This window comes from Xyrauchen texanus, chromosome 9, assembly GCF_025860055.1.
Source record: "Xyrauchen texanus isolate HMW12.3.18 chromosome 9, RBS_HiC_50CHRs, whole genome shotgun sequence".
In the NCBI taxonomy this organism is placed as follows: Eukaryota; Metazoa; Chordata; class Actinopteri; order Cypriniformes; family Catostomidae; genus Xyrauchen; species Xyrauchen texanus.
Window position 1 is genome coordinate 37,874,602 of NC_068284.1, and position 24,303 is coordinate 37,898,904.

The window sequence follows — 24,303 nt, forward strand, 5'->3', positions numbered from 1 at the left end:
ATGCTTAATGCATCACAACACATACAGTTAAAGTCAGATGTTTACAGACACCTTAACCAAAAACATTTTAAAAAATACATTTAGAAGGTCAGTTAGGATCACTATTTTAAGAGCGTGAAATATCAGAATAATAGTAGAGAGAATTATTTATTTCAGCTATTATTTCATCATCACATTCCCAGTGGGTCAGAAGTTTACATACACTTTGTTAGTATTTTGTAGCATTGCTTTAAACTGTTTAATTTGGGCCTTCCACAAGCTTCTCACAATAAGTTGCTGGAATTTTGTCCATTCCTCCAGACAGAACTGATGTAACCGAGTCCGGTTTGTAGGCCTCCTTGCTCGCACACATTTTCAGTTCTGCCCACAAATTATCTATAGGATTTAGGTCAGGGCTTTGTGATGGTCACTCCAATACCTAGACTTTATTGTCCTTAAGCCATTTTGCCACAACTTTGGAGGTATGCTTGGGGTCATTGTCCATTTGAAAGACCCATTTGTGACCAAGCTTTAACTTTCTGGCTGATCTCTTGAGATGTTGCTTCAATATATCCACATAATTTTCCTTCCTCATAATGCCATCTATTTTGTGAAGTGCATCAGTCCCTACTGGAGCAAAGCACCCCCACAACATGTTGCTGCCACCCCCATGTTTCATGGTTGGGATGGTGTTCTTTGGCTTCCGTCCCATGGTGTTTATACTTGCGTACTATTGTACAGATGAAAGTGGTACTTTCAGACATTTGGAAATTGCTCCCAAGGGTGAACCAGACTTGTGGAGATCCACAATTAATTTTCTTAGGTCTTGGCTGATTTCTTTAGATTGTCCCATGATGTCAAGCAAAGAGGTGCTGAGTTTGAAGGTAAGCCTTAAAATACATCCACAGGAACACCTTCAATTGACTAAGCTAATTGCTTAAAGGTTGACATTATTTTCTGGAATTTTTCAAGTTTCTTAAAGGCACAGTTAACTTGGTGTATATAAACTTCTGACCCACTGGAATTGTGATATAGTCAATTAAAAGTGAAACAATCTGTCTGTAAACAATTGTTGGAAAAATGACATCTGTCATCCACAAAGAAGATGTCCTAAACGACTTGCCAAAACTTTAGTTTGTTAATATAAAATCTGTGCAGTGGTTAAAAAATGGGTTTTAAATTACTTCAACCTAAGTGTATGTAAACTTCTGACTTTAACTGTGTAAAACAAAGATAATATCATACCATAGAATCCCTGGCAATTACTAACCTTTGGACATCACTGATTTAACACTTAAAAAGTATTCATGTGGATTACATTTTTTATTAATTAACTTAACCTGGGATGTGTGTGTATGTGAATACATTTAACAAGAGTCTTACCTCAGATAGGAAGGTCTGTGCAGATTTTTGGGCCCCCACATGAAGCAAGTACTCATAAACATATAACGCTAATCTAGAGAGGAACAGAAGAAAAGGTGGCGTTAGATTACAGTAAGGTTGACCAAGTTTCAGTCTTGCTGTCTTGCTATCCTGCTTAACCAGAGACATATTGCTAAAACTGACCAACAAAATGCACCGACATGGACAACAGTCCATTAACTGTAAGCTGTCACTCTGATTTGGTTGTACAAGAGAAAGGAAACATGAGGCAACAGACAACTGACTAGGGATTGTTGATTTTATAAGCATACATGCACACAGACAAGAAACTAAAAAACAAAAACTGCATAGACTGCATCAGCTGCGTGTCAAATCTCCACAACTCGCTTGCTACTTGAAAGAAACTGAAAGATCAGCCAAAGCAAGCATGGCTGGAGTTGTTACTGCAATCTGACGGCACCACCATGTTTCTTGTGTTTTTGTCATTTTCTGTTTCCATTATGTCTGTTGTTTAGCCGCTTGGGCTGGCAATTACCCAGCATCCAGTGTACCGCAGGGCTGAAACTGTACCATTGCTCTCCTCTCGTTTTCTCTTATATCAGCCAAGAGAGAAAATAGCCCTGCAAGGCTTTCCTGACCAAATTACACCCAGAGATGGGGAAAATTTGGTAGAAACATAGATTTCGCCTGGCTACAGCGAATTTGGGGTGAAAACAATTATTTCCACCACGGTTGAGATGCTTCTTCCCTTGATGGAGTATACAACAGCATGGCTATTCTATCTGGATATGTACTGGAGTGCATATTTGAAGTTTCAAAACATAGAGGATCTGTTTGCTTGTAATAAAATCTGACACTGACAACACCTAAAATATTATTTTATGTGTATTTTATTTAAGGCCACACAAGTAGGCCTATCCATCTATGACAACAGGTGGAAAATTACAGATACAAATTAAGATCTAAAGACAACTATGAATGTTAACATAATGATAATAATAATCATTGAAATATAAACCATGACATTTAGAAAGTTCAACACTACACACATCATTTCTACTTTCATAAAACAGCTATAAAAGTTTGTTTACTTCACTTAGTCTGTACCAAAACAAATTGAAAACAGTTTTCATATTAGGTTATGAGTAAGCCTAATAAATTCCCTTGTGTGCCCCAAAATAATGCTGCCTAATAATTTCCACTGTATTCTTATCAGTTAGTTAGTGCTGCCTAAAGAAAATGTATACAAACTCAATTTTAGGTTCAAGGTTAACGTGTTTTTTATGTTTTAATCCCTTTTATCTTTGTTTCCTAAACTGCGCTTTCCCTAAGCAAATCATAAGGTTGTTAAACACACAATTAAAGGGGCCTGGGTAGCTCAGTGAGTCAAGACGCTGACTACCACCCCTGGAGTCACAAGTTTGAATCCAGGGCGTGCTGAGTGACTGTGTTTTTTTTTTTAAAAGATACCTTTAATTCTAATCATGCATAGGACAGATGAAATAAAGCTGCCTAAAGCAAATCTCTCTCTTTAACAAGTGCTCGTTTACAGACACGCTTTACAGTAATGCCGTCTTTCTTAAAGAGACAGTACCGTTTTTTAATGCATGTTCAACAAATTAATGTCAATATCTGTAAATAGAGCAAATTGTGTAATTAAACAATAAACATGTAACAAAAATTATACATGCAATATGATATCATATTTATTGATTGAATACATGGATTTATTCACTTTTTAAAATGATAAAATGTGACCAAAATGATGTAAAACTAATAAAATAAGTTAAATTAATATTTTCATAATATATATTTTCAGAAGGTCCCCTGTATAATTAATAGCATTAGCTGGGAGAGAATTAAATTCACATGTAAGCAAAAGGGACATTATAACTGAAACATACCCATATGAATCGATATTGAATCAAAAGCCTTTGAATCAGAATCAAACGAATCAGGAAAGCTGTATCAAGCCCTAACATCAAACCAGTACACAAGAACACAAAACAAACGCAAATTGAGAAACAACCATTGAAGAATGCACATCTTAGATTTTTATTCTGTGTTGCTGACAGCACAAGGCATGCAGCGTGCAAGCAATGCACCCTCTAGCAGCAGGCGACTGTAAACAAAGTCTTTTCACTATCTGCTGGCATGATTCTTGAATGCGTTTGGGCTGATATTGATTAATCGGTGGTCAATAAGCTTAATGGATAAAATTATTAATGAGGAATAATTGATCATCGATTCTTCATTAACATCCATAATATACATATATTTCTAGCAAAATATGTCCCTGCACTCCCTGATAAAAACAAGTAGGGTGTAGGGTTGTGCCGATGGACGATATCATCGTCCATCGTGATGGCTGACCAACATCACGATGTAGAGCCACCATCGTGATGCCACGCCCCCTTTTGCGAGTCTTGCTAGTGTGACTCACTAATCCTAGTCTCTTCTATAGTTAACCTAAAAACTTTGCAGGGATTGCTCTGTAAATTAAATTGAGAATATAACTAATGCATATATGCTATTTAAATACTGTAGTATATGCCAGAGATGTGACGTGTTAGTCTGTGAAAATACCGTGTCAGGCAGGCTACACAAATATTGATCTTGACATTGTTAGCTTCTTGTCTTTTTTTTTACATGCTTACACTGTACATTTAGATTAAAATATTTTATGTTGTAGGCTACAATAAAATAGCCTTTATTAATTAATTATTAGTAGTTGTAGTGTCTCAGAAAATCTTGCTCATTGTCACATAGCTCTTGTATACACTGAAGCTGCAGTTTAAGATAAACCCAGACCAGCGAACGTCAAATAACTTTTGTCTGGTTAATACTTTTAAAGAAAAATTTCCTTGGCTATAAATCCATAATGTCAAATCAAATGAAAGAAACAAGGTGAATATGAATAACACACATTTATTAAAACATAGAAGAACAACAAATAAAAGAAGAAAACGGGAACAACACTCAGACCGAAACTCGGCATTAACATTTCACTTATAATTAGCAGCACAATTAACTTCAGCACAGGCTACAAAATAAATTATGTTATTGAAATATTGTAAAGTGGTCATATGAACTACACAAATGAACGCTTAAAAAATAATATGCAAAATCGAATAGCTCCAGAACGGATGGCGTAAAAATGCGTAAAGAAGTCTAATATCTTTCACCATAGACCATGTTTAAATTTCGATGTTTCTGGCCAGAAATACCAACATATTCACTTTATCTGGTTTTAATAAGCTGCGGATTGGAGTAACTACACTACCCGCTGTGCTGAAGACCCGCTCTGATGGAGTACTGGTAGCACATATGCGCAGATATTTCCGTGCTAATCTTGCCATGAACGGAAACCTTTTGTCGTTCGTTTTCCACCAAGTCAGCGGGTCCTCTTCCCCATCAATGGCCATTTCCTGCAGGTACATGGTCATTTCTGCCTCGACCTTTTGCTCATCAATTTAGTAAAATAACGAAATTATAGTTTTTAAGTGGAAAATAGTATTTATGTAAAGAGATATATTAAAATAAAAAGTGCACAACTCTTCTTAAGTGAAAGCTAAAAAAAAAAAAAATGCTTCACGTGTCGTGCAACCTACTGATAAAGCGCCGACGAGTCATTAGTTGGGTTAGTAAAATAACGAAATTATAATTTTTCATTTAATTTTTGATATCATCGTCCATCGAGATGTTTTACTGTCAACTGCCAATTTAGGGGACATCGCCCAACCCTAGTAGGGTGCAACAACTAATCGATCAAATCGATAATGAAAATCATCGACAACTAATTTCATTATTCGGATATTTGTGGCGAACATGGAGCACCTCAGACAGTGACATCACTTTATAGCCCAGTGAAAACGGTGTTGTATTATAACTCGTTTGAAAAATTATGGAAACAAGCTGAAGCGTAAAGAACATGACCCAAGATGCACATCGCACGAGAGCATTTTATAAACACTTCCAAGATCATAATAAGCATACAATTTTTAGTGGAACGGTTGCAGCATCAGGTGCGTTGAAAGAGGGATTGTGCTGTTTCATGTGCTTAAGACTTGATTCTCTCCAGGGCATAACTTACATTTTACTGCTCTTTTCTATGTTTTGTAATGTATATGTTATGAATTAAAAATCAGGCGTGTATTTCCATTTCGCAAAACCGTTTGTCTTTACCACAAGCAAGTCCCCTTACCGAGCGAGCGAGCGCACACATCCACATCAATCAAACCGATTGCAATGGAGAAACTGAGCGCAATCATTTTGCTTACAAAATGCAACTTTATACCACAAATTCAGTTTTAATGTAATCAATTATGCAGCTTTCATGGATGTCACAATGTCTCAAAGGTAAGTGTGCTGGCTTTTATAGTGTTTTAGATGGTTTCTTCTCATCATGTAAGCATATAATACAATGAGCTTTGGATGTCTAAAATTCTAGGATGAGACTTTTCAGCACGAGAGTGAATCTAATGATTGTAATATATAAACTGTATGCTAAATATAATGTATAATAATGCTAAGGGTCCTGATGTTTGATAGTTCAGACAATGGCAAATGTAATGTCTGAATTCAGCAGTAAATTTATACTATGGCAAACATTATTTTACTGGATAAGCATACACTACCATTAAAAGTTTTTTTTTCGAAAATAATCATTTAGAAACATATAATGAGTGACTATTCTTTTTTTAAAACGTACAATATGAATTTTAAATACTTAAAATGTCTGAAATCAGAAACAATCACTTCTATTTCAGCTGGGCAGAATTATTAATATTTTTATTCTGGTGTCATTTTGCCCTCTGCTGGGCTGATTTTTTGTATGATATGCAGCTTTATTAATAATAATAGAGTTTGTTTTTTGTGAGTTTAAGATGGATTGAAGTGAACAGAAAGGTGAGAGGGTAGTCTTCTCCCCATTATACACTGCAACAAAATACATTTTTGATTTGTTTTGGCTTGTTTTCCAATAAAAATGATCTAAAACTCATTTAAAACAACATACATTTACTTTAGCAACTGTACGGCAGAAGAATGTTTTTTAGGAGAATGTTGAATTTAATATTCAAAATAAAAATATAAAAAAATTATTTAAAAAAGTTGCATTCACCTGAACAGCATATAAGATATTTAGACTTGCTTTTAGAGAATAGATCTTGAATATAAGTATATTTTGTCTTCACTGCACTCGCAGAAGTATAACCAAGTGAAAAATACACTTATATACAAAATACACTTACTACATATTTAAGATACGTTCTCTTAAAGCAAGACTACATTTCATATGTTGCTTCTCAAGTAAATGTATCTTGTTTTAAGAATTTTTAGACAATTTTAAAATGGAAAACAAGACAAAAAAAAGCTATTTTTAAAAGATGATTTTGTCCTCTTTATTGTTAATAAGCATGTTTAATACAACCTTTTAAGTCAGGACACAAGCTGAATAATCGGTTAACAGCTAATGATTGATCGCCAAATAGTCGAATAATCGTTAGATTAATCATTATCAAAATAATCGTTAGTTGCAGCCCTACTCATCAGTGTCTGACTCCGGTTCAAACATATAGGGCTGAACGCCACTATTTTCGATGTCAGTCATATTGCTTGTGATGTCTAGTAATCCGAAGCAGAGATGTCAAAACTCCGCCCTATTCTGGATACGGGGCGGGGTGCACCAGCTCGTTTGCATTTTAAAAGACACACACAAAACAGTTCGTTTTTATTCCCATGGAAAATTTGGCATTTTCAACATGATATAATAAATTATCTGTAGAGTATTTTGAGCTGAAACTTCACAGACACATTCTGGGGACACCAAAGTTTTAAATTACAGCTTGTGAAAAGGGGAGTAATAGGTGCCCTTTAAAGAGCATGAATACAACATTTATTGTTTGAATTTCAAGTTAAATGTGACCATTTAAAGGCTGAGACTACAATAGTGTTTCTCCAAAAAACTACATCTGACCTAAATGATAGAGCGTGTCTAATTTGTGCATATGTTGTTGTAACCAGCACCATCCTGTAGGGGTGTAACGATTTACTCTTCTCACGATTTGGTTCAGTTCACAATACTGAACACAAGGTTTGGTTCATTTCACGATTCTTTAAACTAAGCCTTTTTATTATTTCTTTAAAGACATGCAATACAGTTCGTTTCCTTAGCAATTTTGCTAAAAGTACTGTACGTAAAAGTGCTAAATGATCGATCAGAGATGTACTGCGATTAAATATCAGCCTAGAACAGGGCAATGGTGACACCAAATGGAAATATTAACCAATAATTCTGCTCACTGAAAATACAAAATTATTACATATGCTGCTTACACACGTTCACTGATTACAAATGTTAGTTATCTAAAATAGTTTTGTCTCTGATTACATCTAATTATTCTTTTCAAAAATGCATATTTAAATGGAAGTGCATGCTTATAATAATAATTTACTGATGAAATCAAATCTGACATGACATTTGAAATTAGTATTATAATACATAACATTCACCATTATATATTGTAGATTAATATGGCACTATCATTAAACCTCTGCAAACTTTCATTTTCGCTTGCGCAGTCAGAGCAGATCACTCTTGCGCGTCAAACGAACATTTGATCCCTTGTGCTGAAAAGGCGTGGCTCACTCCCACTGCTGGTTTCAGTTTTTCACAGTTTCAGCCATAAACTCATATATAGATATGTATAATGCTTGAACATTCAGCACTTTATTTTTTTCACATTGCATGAGTATCATCTGTGCACAGAACAGCCTGTCACCCATTCTGAAGCACAAAAAGACCATGTTTATTGGTCTTTTATCGCAGCCCATTGCAATTTTATAATCGCATATGAGCAAATTGCCATTTTGATGTTATTTTGATTCATTGTGCTGCCCAGAAGTATAGTGAAATTAGTCTTCTGATGCACTTTTTATGAAACTTAATGGACAAATAAAAAGCTTATTACAATCATCACAATATTGCTTAATTTTATATCTTGAACAAAAATATCGTGATAATATCGTGAATATTCAATATAACGCCCAGTCCTAACCTATGGTGGCTTTTAGATACAATTTTTAATTGTTCACTCGGTTTAAACAAATCTGCTAAAAGGGCAATGGAAAGTGATACAACAACTTGTGCATTTCTACAACTGGGGTAACAGAAATAAGAAAACAGCTGCACACACACTTAGGGAACCTCGAAACTGCAACAATGTTATGAAATACTCAGAAGTCATGAATATTAGTAAACATGTAACTTCACTGGAAAACGTAGTCCATCAAACACATCACAACCTGGAACATTCCTTTAAGAAAATGCTACCATTATTAGAGTATTCTCAGAATCTATCAAATAAGAGTATATTTCTAAGAGAGGGCATTCCAAAACACAGTAGGCAGAACTCCGTGTGTTTGTGTGGGAGCAGGATGCTTTCCCAGGTCTCATCGAGGAGGTGAATGAGTCAGTGGAAGGAGGCGGCCAGGGTGGCAGGCTCATAAATAGTTGAGGAGAGCTCCCTCTGAACAGCCAGTCAATGACTGTGATAAAGATGGATTTGAAAGACAAGGGGAGATCCTGTGCTCCATCACGTCATAAACACTCACACACTGGTGCGTGAGAGTGACCGGAATGACAACGCCTCCCACCGAGAGATAGAGGTTGGAGAGCTAAATGACTACCATAAAAATGTGGATGAGAGGATCAAACAAAGTCCATCTAAAAGGTCTTTTAGTGACAAAGGACCTATGGATTCAGCAAGTTGGCCACATCTACTCGTAAAGTTTTAAACTAAGCTTCACCGTTCAGATTGTGTTATCTATGGTAAACAGAACCAAAATCCAAAATTGGCAATGCCACAATTTCGCTAGAACAACAGAGCACAATAAGGATGGCTTCAAAATTTGGTGTCTGTTTGAAGTCAAACTTCAGTGTGTTTGGTTGGTGTTAAAAAGTTTCTCTAAACTCAAGCACAGAACAGCAAACCGCACCAAAGTCTGCTGCAAAAGGTGGTCTGGTATGATTCACGTGAACGTCTATATGGTACAATTTAGTGCTGGGCGGTTTTCCACAGAATTCAAATTTGCATCTTGAAAAATTGGCAAACGCTAAAGTTAGATGCGTTGTAAATCCACCAAAGGCTGAATAAGGAAGAGAAAAAGAAGTCATAGCACTTGTCTTAATGCCGCTCCTGATCTGACAGCTGCACATGTGTGTCGTGCTCCAAATGAACGTGACAGGTACTGATATACACAGACTGATATAAAAGACAGTAGTAATATTCCCAGTGTGATTGTAGCTCATCTTCGTTCATAATGTAGGTATACACCGGCTTAAGACCATAACTGGCCTCGGCATGAGAATGGTCTCCTTTATTTTCTTTTTCCCCATAAAAAAGCATTGGTTACGTGACAGTTATGGCCGCTTCATTTCAAATCATGGGGAGGCTATATATAGAGAATCAAACATCCGCTGCTCCTTTTGCCATGATGACTCAGATAGATGCTAGTGTCTTACATATTCTTACATTTGCTTTATTGATTTGTAATAGTCCATAATTTTGATTAAAAAAAAAATATATTTTTTAAAATCCAGATAAATTTTTTTTGCCTTACCGCCCAGCCCTAGTACAATTGGTATTAAAGCAATCCATTCTAACTAATGGACGTGAACTGCTATTGATACAGATAATTAGCATTTTTGCATGCCCCCAATTACACGTAATACACTAAAATGCATTTCTCATAGCTGCTTGTCTCTTAAGTAATTTTCACACACACATGCAGCATTTTTCTGGAAATTTAACACAATTTTTCAGTTTAGAGGTCATGCTTGAAAAGGACTCAATGGGAGATACCGGTATATCAGCTCTGGCAATTTCCCGGAATGAGAAGTTGTAACATTACTGTAAAAGTTTTGATGCCACATCTGAACACAGCTGTAAGATTACCTGTTTGAGTGCGTACAATGTTAGCACGCACCAACGTTAGAAGTCTACTTTGGGCCAATCCCAAATTTCTGATGAAATGCCGGATGACCCAATTATATGCCTGTGACTCGGGAGTCCTTAAAAACATGTCAAATTGATCAAAGATAAATTAAAACAATTCTTTTCAACTGAGCAGGGAAGAATTGAAAACATACTCTACGCAAGTAAGTGAATGCAGATGCATCTTGCAATGCAAGCTCAATTTCACATGTCTTTGCATTCTGAAATGTGAAGCGGATTTACTTTTCGGAGAATGAAGAAATGAAATGCTAGTGGTGGGCCAGTTGTGGGAGAAGTAAGAGCAAGCTGCTTTATCTCTTCACATTGCCCGAAATTGCTCAATAACAATAACCTCCGATTCTGAACAAAACCGCACGAGAGAGACCCAGCGTGTGCACGATAAAGACTGAACGGCAGATGAATAGTGATTTGAAATTTCAACAAATTAAACATCAGCATTTAATTTCTTTTATATCTATATAGTGCCCAAAATGCATTGACAATATACACTTCAGTTTATCTTGCCAAAAATGCTAGGTATTAATTTAATCTACCAGATCCTATTATTAAAAAAGTACACTGGAAAATAACAGAAGATTTTGCCCAACATTTGATTACAGCATATCCACTGATTTCATGGCATGTAAGCATATACTTTTATCAAAGATTTATACCTGTAAAAATGTCTAAACTATCCACAAAAACAAAAATACACTTGAAACATTTTAACATTTAAAATAATTTAAATAAATTATGAAAAACCAATTTCTTGCATGTTCTGTGAGAAAAGTCTAATGTAAATAGATTTATGATTATACTTTAATACTTTAATCACAATTAAATCATGGTACCTTAATCACAGAAAATAGTTTACATTTTTTTTTAAATGTTCGTTAACATTTTTTTATAAATTCACAGCCCTAATATGTACCTTAATACAACATACTTTAAATAACTCATTTTTAATGCCGCAATAATTTAATAAATACTTTGAATCCAGGAATTTATCAATTTAATGCATAATTATTTCAGAAGTTAAGGCATTTTCTCTCAATACACAAGCATTTTGGCTGTGTACTCAGAACGACACAGGTACACCAACACAGAAATATAAATGCAAATCACCAGTAACGAGGGGCATGAGTACTCCAAAGTGAAGGCAATGATTGATCATGAAAACGATGACTGATCATGAGCATGTGTGATGTGACTTTTCACTAAATTCTAAATTTAGTGATACACAAACATGTTAAAGACGGGCCTTATTTAAAATATTTGATTTTCAGTGGTCTGAACCATTACATCAACAAACTCCAACACAGCATACTGTGACGTCTTTCTGTCCGGGACAGAAACAGCGCTCAACACTCTGGAGAAGCACTCACACGAGTTCTGAAGAGAGTTCTTCCTTTCAAACAGACAGCACAGCTGAATGAAACGAAGCGCATGGTCTTCAAAACTATTTTCAACTTTACAAGGTGTATTAAAAAGTGATGGTTATGGCATTTTCAGTCAAGCAAATGGGAGTTTTCAAGTTTTAAAATACAGTTCAGCCACCCATGTTGAAAACAGTGCTGCACTCTTCTAAAGATAATTAAGGTATCCTGAAGGAGCAGAGAGACACACTTTCTGAACATTCTTTCATTGAGCTAAAGACAAAATATGAGGCACTATATTTTAATTATGAAATCTTTACTTTCTGTAATGGATTAAATTATAACAGCCTAAAATAAAGAATATGTAAGACACTAGACATGAACTCAGCAATTGCAATTCAGCAGCTAAAGACGTCTGTCTGACATACAGTATTTGTACATGTCTATGTGCCCCCAGTACTCGAGAAATTACTTGGAGTACTCTAGTAGACAAAATGACCAAAAAGCCCATCCCTACCACCACATTGGCTGCTACGTGGAGCCTATGTTGCAGGTCCGACACAGAAGAAAAATATTCAGCCTAAAGTATAAGGGGACAGACAGACAGTTTATACCATAAACAGTCATGCATCGATATATCCAAATATCCACCATTTACCCAATAAAATACAAGAGACTAATAATTTAGCGAAAATACAGCAATTACATCATGCTCGGAAGATGGGTAAAACTACAGGTACACATTCAAGACCAATTTAGACAGGGCAATTTTTCCACTTTGCGGGGCACTTTGCAATTTGCAAGTCACGTAGCTCACAACCTGTTTTACCATAAGCAAGGTTTTCACTGATAGTTAAGTACATAAAGGGGTTAGACCTCTGGGCTTCAAGAAAACATCTAGCAGCTGCCGTCTATTCACTTAAGTATGAGGGAGCACAAGACGATCTGGATCAAAATGCGGATTCCCAGGAGTGGGGTGATAAAAATTTAATGGCAGGGAGGCCCATGTGAACTGAGGAGAAGGGGGTGGGGGCGTGTGCTTTGATACTGGGTACCAGCAACTGGCCCTGATGCATTATTGAACACAATTCATTCTAATGCACCTTCAAGGGGTACCTTGTGTATAGTCGTCACGAACATTGAGCTAGGAATGAGACCTTTGGATTAGGAAGGTCCAGTTTGGAAGTCCAAAAGCTTTAAAAGGTCATAGAGGGATGAGAATGGAGGAACTACAGCATAAGCGACTGGAAGAAGCATCTTCTCTGGCCTGGCTGAGAGGCCAGACGCCGAAAAACAAATTAGAGCAAGATCATTAGATAGGTTAATCACAACAATTGCATATACTGCATTAATGTGATAATAATTTTTTTTGTTGACTGCGACTAAAAATTTCATTTCCAAATGAAACAGCTTATTGAAAAATAAAAATAAAAATGTAGGGCATGGATTTGACTTCATTCATTGGTTGTTGATTGGATTGTGAAAATATGGGTGTTGCATAGTGGAATGGGGGCATATCTGAATGAGAGTTTGCAGTTGACACACACACCCCTATCACCATGCTGCTCGTGTCAGATCCGGTTATCTGTGAAATTGAGCAATGATCAACACATTTATTATCAAACTGAAAACATAAAATCTCAAGCACATCGCGGTCTTTGCTTACGAAGAGGCTGTAGCCGTTGAAAAATGAGTAAAAGATAACCATCTTTTAACATTTTCAGTCACAATACACTAACGGAAAAAAACACTTACTCATGCTGTGCATCCCAAGATAACTGCATAAAAAAATAAAAATAAACTCCAGAGGCATCTAAAGCATTGTATTATTAGTAATCACCTCAGCAATTCAGGTGTGAAATGTTTCGAACACAACCGCAAATTTGTTGTTATTCCTCTTCATTCAAAATGTACATTGAAGCCAGCTGACCCGTAACCAAGTAAATTTGTGATAAGGAACGAAAATTTTTAAGGAAAACAGAAGAAAAAACACCTTGCCATCTTCATCAACAAGCGATTGATGCTTCGTTCAACAATATGCAAGGTTGTGGTATTTATAAGAAAGGGGCAGGGTTTAAGTGGACTAAATGATTGGAGAAGTCTGTCGTTTCACCGGAAGATCAAATTATTCCATTTTGATTAAAGATTACGAGGTCAAAAACCAATTAAAAAAAGAAAAACATATGCATGGATTAATTGTTCACAATGAGATCAATAACATGCCTTTAGAAAATAGATAGGGTGAATTTTCATTTCATGCAGACTTTATTGTACCTGATAATCAAAATCAAAATGGTGTGCTCACTCCAGAGGAGCAAAGGACATATAAAGAGGCATATTATGGAGATGGGGGTTGGTGGAGTCTTAGACGCTGATTGGAGCTTCAGGAGCCTGGGGCTTGCTGTCTCAATGAAAGTGCAGCCTCCCTGTTCAAATGCCTGAAAAGAGGTCTGCTGGAGGGTATGCCCAGGGGAACAACCGACTACTCTCTCAGACTCCCCCCTTGCTTTACAGATCCACAGAGTTCCTCTGGGAGAAAGCCATACCAATCTGAGGTGTTCAGAACAGCTAATTCCAGCACTGTCAGGGGTGCATAAAACTACTGCAATATTTTACGACACAATACTGTTTTAAATAACAATAATTAATATTTTAAGTTGCTTTTTTTACTTTTTGTACTTAAATTTTCACAATATACAGGTGAAACTCGAAAAATTAGAATATCGTGCAAAAGTTCATTCATTTCAGTAATTCAACTTAAAAGGTGAAACTAATATATTATATAGACTCATTACAAGCAAAGTAAGATATTTCAAGCCTTTATTTGATATAATTTTGATGATTATGGCTTACAGCTTATGAAAACCCCAAATTCAGACTCTCAGAAAATTAGAATATTACATGAAATCAATAAAAAAAAAGGATTTTAAATACAGAAATGTCGGCCCTCTGAAAAGTATAATCATGCATATGTACTCAGTACTTGGTTTGGGCCCCTTTTGCATTAATTACTGCCTCAATGCGGCGTGGCATGGATGCTATCAGCCTGTGGCACTGCTGAGGTGGTATGGAAGACCAAGATGCTTCAATAGCGGCCTTCAGCTCTTCTGCATTGTTTGGTCTCATGTCTCTCATCTTTCTCTTGGCAATGCCCCATAGATTCTCTATGGGGTTCAGGTCAGGCGAGTTTGCTGGCCAATCAAGCACAGTAATACCATGGTCATTGAACCAGGTTTGGTGCTTTTGGCAGTGTGGGCAGGTGCCAAGTCCTGCTGGAAAATGAAGTCAGCATCTCCATAAAGCTTGTCTGCTGAAGGAAGCATGAAGTGCTCTAAAATGTCCCGGTAGACGGCTGCGTTGACTCTGGACTTAATAAAGCACAGTGGACCAACACCAGCCAATGACATGGCTCCCCAAACCAACACAGACTGTGGAAACTTCACACTGGACTTGAAGCATCTTGGATTGTGTGCCTCTCCATTCTTCCTCCAGACTCTGGGACCTTGGTTTCCAAATGAGATGCAAAATTTGCTCTCATCAGAAAAGAGGACTTTGGACCACTGAGCAACAGACCAGTTCTTTTTTTCTTTAACCCAGGTAAGACGTTTAAGCCCATGTTCAGGACCCGTCTGTGTGTGGTGGCTCTTGATGCAGTAACTCCAGCCTCAGTCCACTCCTTGTGAAGCTCCCCCACACATTTGAATGGCCTTTTCCTGACAATCCTCTCCAGGCTATGGTCATCCCTGCTGCTTGTGCACCTTTTTCTTCCACACTTTTCCCTTCCACTTAACTTTCTATTAATGTGCTTTGATACAGTACTTTGAGAACATCCAACTTCTTTTGCAATTACCTTTTGAGGCTTTCCCTCCTTGTGGAGGGTGTCAATGATGGTTTTCTGCACAACTGTCAGGTCAGCAGTCTTCCCCATGATTGTGAATTCAACTTAACCAGAGTGAGAGACCATTTAAAGGCTCAGAAACCCTTTGCAGGTGTTTAGCTGATTAGAGTGTGACACTTTGAGCCTACAATACTGAACCTTTTCACAATATTCTAATTTTCTGAGATTCTGAATTTGGGGTTTTCATAAGCTGTAAGCCATAATCATCAAAATTATATCAAATAAAGGCTTGAAATATCTTACTTTGCTTGTAATGAGTCTATATAATATATAAGTTTCACCTTTTAAGTTGAATTACTGAAATGAATGAACTTTTGCACGATATTCTAATTTTTCGAGTTTCACCTGTATAGTCAGGTCATTAATAATGTGAAAAATTACTATTACAATTTGATAAAGTTTTTCAGAACTTCTTAAAATACTTCAAAGAGTTCTCATCAAAAAGCCAACAACTTTTTGCTATTTTGTTATTGACAAAGTGAAAATGTGAAAAAAAAAAACAATTGCGACACTTGCCACCTTCTGCACCTTCGGTTTCCATTCAAATTGCCTTTTATTGATAAAAGGCAATTTGTGCGTGATGATATCATGCCTAAAAAAACACTTTGTCACAAAAGTTTTGGTTTAGCCCTGAAGCCGTTTCCATTCATAAATGTGTGTTTATCGCTAATTCGCCTCTCAGATGTCCTAATTTATTTCCTCTGAAGTTTCGGTAAAATTGGGAGATTATTGAGACAATTCATTGAAATTAGTCAGCTTACTGTCATTTTAATTAACAAATAAAAGCAATCAGAAGAGGAGGAATTGCAATCAAAAGGAAGCAGTTGCCCTTCAGATGGGACTGTAATATTGGACCTAATGTTGCGCATATCGCAGGTTGGCACCGGTTCCGACCCGAAAGCAGATCGTCATGGCCCTGTTCAAGCTGGCAACCTGCCATCAATCGATGTGTATATGCATTGAGCACAGCAATTAAAGAAAAAAAAAATATGATGCGGTGTTATATCAGGGTTTACATGTGATACATTCCTGATATTCAATATTTTGAACAATCATCTAATCTAAAGCATCACCATCACAACTGCATTATGTCCCGCATATTTCTCCAGCAACTTTTAACGACCAACTGAACTTGATTATCATCTCAAATGTATTTTAGCTTCATAATGCAAATCTACATTTTCTGAAGAAGTAAATGTGATCCGAGGTAAAGATGGTTAGATTTAGAATTATTTAAACGTTTTAAAATGTTCAAAAGCTTGTTTTCTGAAAGTGAACTCAGCATTGGACAAATACTTCTGATATTATAGTCTTAAAAAAAGTGCAGAACATTCTGAGAATGTAATTCAGATGACTTTATTCATCTACAGAACATGGTATAGCTTATTTAAGTTTGTGTAAAGAAAAAGCATATATACACAGGCTCAAAATGAGGCGGAGGTGGTACCATACTGATCAAAAAAGTGACAACGTAAACGTTGGCTTTGCGTTAATACACTACTAATGTGTATTCTCGCTCAGATTGTGTCTCTTCCGTGACTGGTTGAAACAGCTCTGACTGTACAGAGAATGACAATTTTGGAGTTTGTGCTAATTTACTTGTCACGCTCTCGTATTATTTAAACTTTAAGGATGAAATAAAGATATATCACAAAGCTTTGATCTGTGTTTCTAATCAGACACTCGAGCAGCAGCGCTCCTCTCGTCTCGCGTGTCATCATTATAATTTTATATGATCTCAAGTTATGTTAAATGACATCAAGCGACTATTCGACAAAATAATTATTTTATTATTATTGCCGAGATTTAGTAACAAATGACAATCCACCAAGTGCAATGTTAGTTATTGTTTTCCACGAAGACACCTACCAGAGTTTTGTAGACAGCCGGAGGCGGCACGAAATTTGAAAGATGAAAAGATCAATCCATAATCACATACAATAAATTGGCTTTCAATACTGTCGTCATGATTAACACAGGCTAACTATTGGGACAAGCTCTGTCACGTGACACTACATTTTTGCGTTAATGCCAACTTTATCTACAAACCAGTTTTTCATGGCATTTGATGTATCCACATAGAGTTTATGCGCTAGAGTTAAATGGAAAAATATTATATCGCCATTTGTGACATTTTAGCGATAATGTGCTTTTCCATCAGTTTTGTTTTGATGCGCTAAATCCTTTTTTGCAGAAAATCTTTGGATGGAATGTAGTTAATGACAGCTTTGCAGATCCTTGGCATTCGAGCAGTCAGTTTGTCCAGATACTCAGTTGAAATTTCACCTCACACTTCCTGTAGCACTTGCCATAGATGTGGCTGTCTTGTCGGGCACTTCTCACGCACCTTACAGTCTAGCTGATCCCACAAATTTTTTGTTTTTTGTTAAAAAAGCCCGACTTTTGCAACACATGGACATCGGAGCAACCAGTGTTCGTGTCTATCATCGCCAGACACTACTCAAATATAAGAATCATGCAAAAACCAAGCTGCATGATGACCTGCAGGAGGCGCTACGCGTACTCGGCTTGCTGCGGAGACCAGGCCTCCAGCCCTCGGCGTCGCCTGATGCCGGTGGCCGGGGGAGAGGACGTCGTAGCGGTGTGCGAGAAAGCGAAGCGCGGAAAGAGGGCGGGGTCCATGCTAGGCTAAAACAAACCCTAGCCGGCCGGCTCTCCCGTCTATCCTGCTCTCAAATGTTTGCTCCCTGGACAATAAACTGGACTATATCCGACTCCAGCAGGCTACGCAGCGTGAGTTTAGAGACTGCTGCGTCTTTGTTTTCACGGAGACGTGGCTCAGCGACAGAGTTCCGGATGCCGCCATTCAGCTAGACGGGCTCGCCTCGTTTCGTGCCGACAGAAATACAGCTCTCTGCGGTAAGACTCGCGGTGGTGGCTTGTGTGTTTACATCAACACGGAATGGTGCAAGAACTCTATGTTAGTCTCTAGTTACTGTTCATCGCTGTTGGAGCTTGTGACTGTTAGATGCAGACCTTTTTATCTACCACGGGAATTCACCACTGTTTGCATAACCGGAGTTTACATTCCCCAGCGCTAACGCTAAGGAAGCGCTCTGTGAACTGTATGGGGCTATGAGCGAACTGCAGAACGCTCACCCCGACGGACTGTTTATTGTCGCCGGAGATTTCAACCATGCAAATCTCAAGACAGTGCTCCCTAAATTCCATCAGTATGTGGACTTTGCAACGAGAGGGGCGAACGCGCTTGATCTTGTTTACACAAACATCCCAGGCGCTGCACGGGCGGAGCCCCGCCCCCACCTCGGCTACTCAGACCACATCTCTGTTATGTTAATTCCTGCATACAGACCGCTCGTCAGACGCACAAAACCGCTTCAGAAGCAGGTGAAAACCTGGCCAGCAGGAGCCATCTCTGCTCTTCAGGACTGTTTTGAGTGTACTGACTGGCACATGTTCAGGGAGGCTGCAACATATGGCGATTCTACCAACTTGGAGGAATACACAGCATCAGTGACCAGCTACATCAGCAAGTGCATTGATGATGTCACTTTCTCCAAGACCATCACCACACGCTCCAACCAGAAGCCGTGGATGACTGCGGAGGTGCGCACGCTGCTGAGGTCCCGAGACTCCGCCTTCAGAGCAGGCGATAAGGCAGCCCTAAGAACAGCTAGGGCCAAACTGTCACGGGCAATCAGAGAGGCAAAGCGCGCACACGCCCAGAGAATCCACAGTCACTTCCAGGACAGCGGTGACACGCGGCGCATGTGGCAGGGCATCCAGGCCATCACCAACTACAGGACAACATCAGTTGCCTGTGACAAAGATGCCTCCCTTCCAGATGCGCTGAACGACTTCTACGCTCGGTTTGAAGTGCAGAACGACGTGATGGCGAGGAAGTCCACCCCTCCTCCCAACGACCAGGTGCTCTGTCTTACCACGGCAGATGTGAGGAAAACTCTACGTAGAGTCAACCCACGGAAGGCTGCTGGACCAGACAACATTCCTGGCAGAGTGCTCAGAGGATGTGCAGACCAGCTAGCAGATGTTCTTACCGACATCTTCAACATCTCTCTGAGCAGCGCCGTTGTTCCAACGTGCTTCAAGGCCACCACCATCATCCCCATGCCAAAGAAGTCTTCAGTGTCCTGCCTCAACGACTACCGTCCCGTCGCACTTACACCCATCATCATGAAGTGCTTCGAGAGGCTCGTCATGAGGCAGATTAAGACCCAGCTGCCCCCTCACTAGACCCACTGCAGTTTGCGTATCGTTCAAACCGTTCAACGGACGATGCCATCACCACAACCCTCCATCTGGCCCTCACCCACCTAGACAATAAGGACTCATACGTTCGAATGCTGTTCATAGATTTCAGCTCAGCATTCAACACAATCATTCCCCAGCACCTGATTGGAAAGCTGAACCTGCTGGGCCTGGACACCTCCCTCTGCAACTGGATCCTGGACTTCCTGACTGGGAGACCTCAGTCAGTCCGGATCGGGAACAGCATCTCCACCACCACCACACTGAGCACTGGGGCCCCCAGGGCTGTGTGCTCAGTCCACTGCTGTTCACTCTGCTGACTCACGACTGTGCAGCAATGCACAGCTCGAATCACATCATCAAGTTCGCCGATGACACGACCGTGGTGGGTCTCATCAGCAAGAACAACGAGTCAGCATACAGAGAGGAGGTGCAGCGGCTGACGAACTGGTGTAGAGCCAACAACCTGTCCCTGAATGTCGACAAAACAAAAGAGATGGTTGTTGACTTTAGGAGAGCACAAGGTGAACACACTCCGCTGAACATCGACGGCTCCTCTGTGGAGATTGTCAAGAGCACCAAATTTCTTGGTGTTCACCTGGCGGAGAACCTCACCTGGTCCCTCAACACCAGCTCTATCACCAAGAAAGCCCAGCAGCGTCTCTACTTTCTTCGAAGGCTGAGGAAAGCACATCTCCCAACCCCCATCCTCACTACATTCTATAGAGGGACTATTGAGAGCATCCTGAGCAGCTGCATCACTGCCTGGTTTGGGACTTGCACCGTTTCGGACCGCAAAGCCCTGCAGAGGATAGTGAGGACAGCTGAGAAGATCATTGGGGTCTCTCTTCCCTCCATCAAAGACATTTACAAAAAACACTGTATCCACAAAGCAACCAGCATTGTGGACGACCCCACACACCCCTCACACAAACTCTTTACCCTCCTCCCGTCTGGCAAGAGGTACCGAAGCATTCGGGCCCTCACGGCCAGACTGTGTAACAGCTTCTTCCCCAAGCCATCAGACTCCTCAATACTCAGAGACTGGTTTGACACACACGTGTCCTGAGTTGCACTTTAATTACTGTCACTTTATAACTGTCTGCTACCTCAATAACTGCTATGTGCATAGAACATTATCTCATAGTATGTTATGTTTACATTTTTAGAAACTGTCATCTTTTTGCACTACTGAGTACTGGTCGGCGCTGCACTGTCTATTGTCCTGTTCATTGTCAGTAATTTGTTGTACTGTCCCGTACTTTTTGCACATGTTTGCACGTGCACTTTATATAGGTAGTTTATATAGGTATTTTATTTCGTTGTGTAGTCTCATGTGGTCCTATGTTGGTCCTTTGTTGTTTTTATGTAGCACCATGGTCCTGGAGGAACGTTGTCTCGTTTTGCTGTGTACTGTACTAACTGTATATGGTTGAAACGACAATAAAAACCACTTGACTTGAAATGCTAAATGGGGTTAAGATCCATAACACTCTTTTCCAATTATCTATTGTCAAATGTCTGTTTCTTTACCCACTCTAAACTTTTTCTTGTTTTTCTGTTTCAAAAGTGGCTTTTTCTTTGCAATTCTCTTACACCCCTGAGTCTTCTCTTTACTGTTGTACATGAAACTGGTGTTGAGTGAGTAGAATTCAATGAAGCTGTCAGCTGAGGACATGTGAGATGTCTGTTTCTCAAACTAGAGACTCTGATGTACTTACCCTCTTGCTTAGTTCTATCTGGGCCTTCCACATCTCTTCCTGTCCTTGTTAGATTGTGGTGTACACCTTTGTATGAAATCTTCAGTTTTTTTGCAATTTCAAGCATTGTATATAGCCTTCATTCCTCAAAACAATGACTGACTCATGAGTTTCTAGAGAAAACTGTTTCTATTTTTTTGTGTGCCATTTTTGACATAATATTGACCTTAAAACATGACAGTATATTGCATACTTTGGCAACTCACAAACAAACTCAAAGACAATGTTAAGCTCCATTTAACAAACCATATAGCTTTCAACTATGTTTGATATAATGGCAAGTGCTTTTATAAGTAGCAAATTAGCAAATTAGCATGATTACTTAAGGATAAGGGGTGGAGAGATGGCTGCTGGAAATGGGGCCTGCCTAGATTTGACAAATTACTTTTTTAAATAGTGATGGTGCCATTTTTTTACATCAGTAATGTCCTGACTATACTTTGTGATCAGTTAAATACCACATTGGTGAATTTCCAATTTGGTACCAATTTCCTACCGAAACAGCAGAACCTGTACATTATTCCGAACTTTTGTCCACTAGTGTATATATTATGAATGTAAAAATATTTAAACAAAAACTGGACTGCTGAGACTTAGCTTCAAAACAAACTTGATCTTTTAATATTCATATCCAAGTGCCCTCGACTGATGAAGACTTTATTAAATATTTTAACCTTTTGGTAGAAGATCCCTCATAACTTTGGCTGTCTCTGGGCCCCCAATGTCCTCATCCCTGCCCAGTTTTGAAGAGACTATTTTGACTATTTAGAATTATTATTATTATTTTAAGTAATATTGCTGCCAACGTGGCAAGTTATAAAAATTATTTAAAAAAAATATATTGTATAATTTCATAGCCATATGAAACAGTGCAAGCTACGTACTATTATTCGGACCTTTGCTGGGAAGGAAATGTAATGAACCTCTTGGAACTTTAGTACCCCTGTTATATGCCATATAGGTTTGGAACAACATGAGGGTAAGTAAATGATGATCAAATGTTCATAATGGGGGGTAACAATGCATTTAATATTTTTGGAGGAAGAAAAAAAAAGGTTGACTGCCAATCAGATCAAGTGTGAGAGAAGATGAACATACTGCAGTATCACTTCAACAAACATTGAGTGCGTTTGCATGCAAGATCTTCCATCGATTATGCTTAAAGGAATAGTTTACCCCAAATTGAAAATTCTCTCATTATTCACTCACCCTTATGCCATCCCAGACTTTCTTTCTTCTACAAAACACAAACAAAGATTTTTAGAAGAATATCTCTGCTCAATACAATGCAAGAGAACATATGCCAAAATCTTGAAGCTCAAAAAAGCACATATATCCATCATAAAAGTAATCCAAACAACATCAATTGTATTGTCTTCTGAAGCGAAAGGCTAGGTTTGTGTAAGAATTAGATCAATATTTAAAACTTTTCTTTACTATAATCATCGCTTCCGGCCAGCTGTGGTTTGGGCGTTCACGAAAGTTCCTCTCGCATAATACAAGCACATTGGCATGTCGATATAGCCTAATCCCTCGGCTGGTCTGAAATCAGCAGGGGAAAAATGCTCACTGCACAGCCCTCAATATTTTGAGTCCTTCAATGGGTCAATCCCAGTGAACAGCGAGCAGCCATAGTGTCAGAATCAGTTAAATATTTACATTTTCCTTTTGCGATGGTGTTCGCAGACGTAATCTAACGTTTTTCAGTAGGTTGAGGCATCCAGGATAAGCACAAGCAAGCACCATTATGAAAAAGAAACGGATACAAATTTATAGCAATACCAATTCAGCATCTATATAACATTCCACCTCTGTTGTAAACAACACTGCGCATAATTTATTTGTTTTGTATTTCACGATTCAATTCTCGTGTGAACTTGCCAACATGCTTACGACAAGCAAGAGGCTGTTTAAACTCGACCCTCTAATGAACACACATACCTCAGCTGGCCAGAAACGATAGCCTAATTAATAGTAAGAAAAGCTTTATATATTGCTTCTTACACACACCTAGCTTCGTTTCAGCAGACATTAATTAATCCACTGAAGTCGTATGGATTATTTTTATGATGGTTATACTGCATAAGCGTTTTGAACAGAGCAGAGATATTTAAAAAAAAAGAAAAAAGAAAAAAAAAAAAGTCATAAATATCTGGGATAGCAGGAGGGTGAGTAAATTATGGTATTAGGGCTGGGCGATAAAACAGTATCGGTATTTACCGACGGAACACCTTTATCGATAATTATATAAAAAATGTTCGATATAACGCATGATAGATTCATTTAAATGTAAACAGACATGACGTTTGGTCGCATGAACAACCCTCAAGCATGCGCCATCCCTGGATCATAAACAGCCAATCATATGGCTTGATAAAGGAGAGTGCTACGAATGACAAGCAAACAGCCAATAACAAGTTGCGTTGCATTGCTGTGGGGTTCGGTTGCGCTATCGCCATGTGACGTCAGAACACATGAACACATGCGAAAATGAGTGCCGTGCCTGCCGGTGATGAGGAGATTATGAATACAAAAAAAAGACATGTCAGCTCGACAGTGTGGCAGTTTTTTGGTTTCTTTACATCTGACCAACATCAGAACACCGTTGTGTGCAAGCTTTCAAAAAAATAAAAATAAAAATAAACGTTCTGGCCAAGTAC

The 24,303-nt window shown here is 38.6% G+C and overlaps 1 protein-coding gene across 1 annotated transcript in view; it reads right to left on the minus strand.

Annotated features, from left to right (window-relative positions):
• zgc:110158 (uncharacterized protein LOC553590 homolog) overlaps nt 1–24,303 on the minus strand; it is a 141,965-nt gene that overhangs the window by 111,708 nt on the left and 5,954 nt on the right. Inside the window, exon 2 of the mRNA XM_052133866.1 lies at nt 1,363–1,435. Coding sequence (XP_051989826.1) covers nt 1,363–1,435 — 73 coding nt within the window. The remainder of the gene's footprint in view (nt 1–1,362; nt 1,436–24,303) is intronic.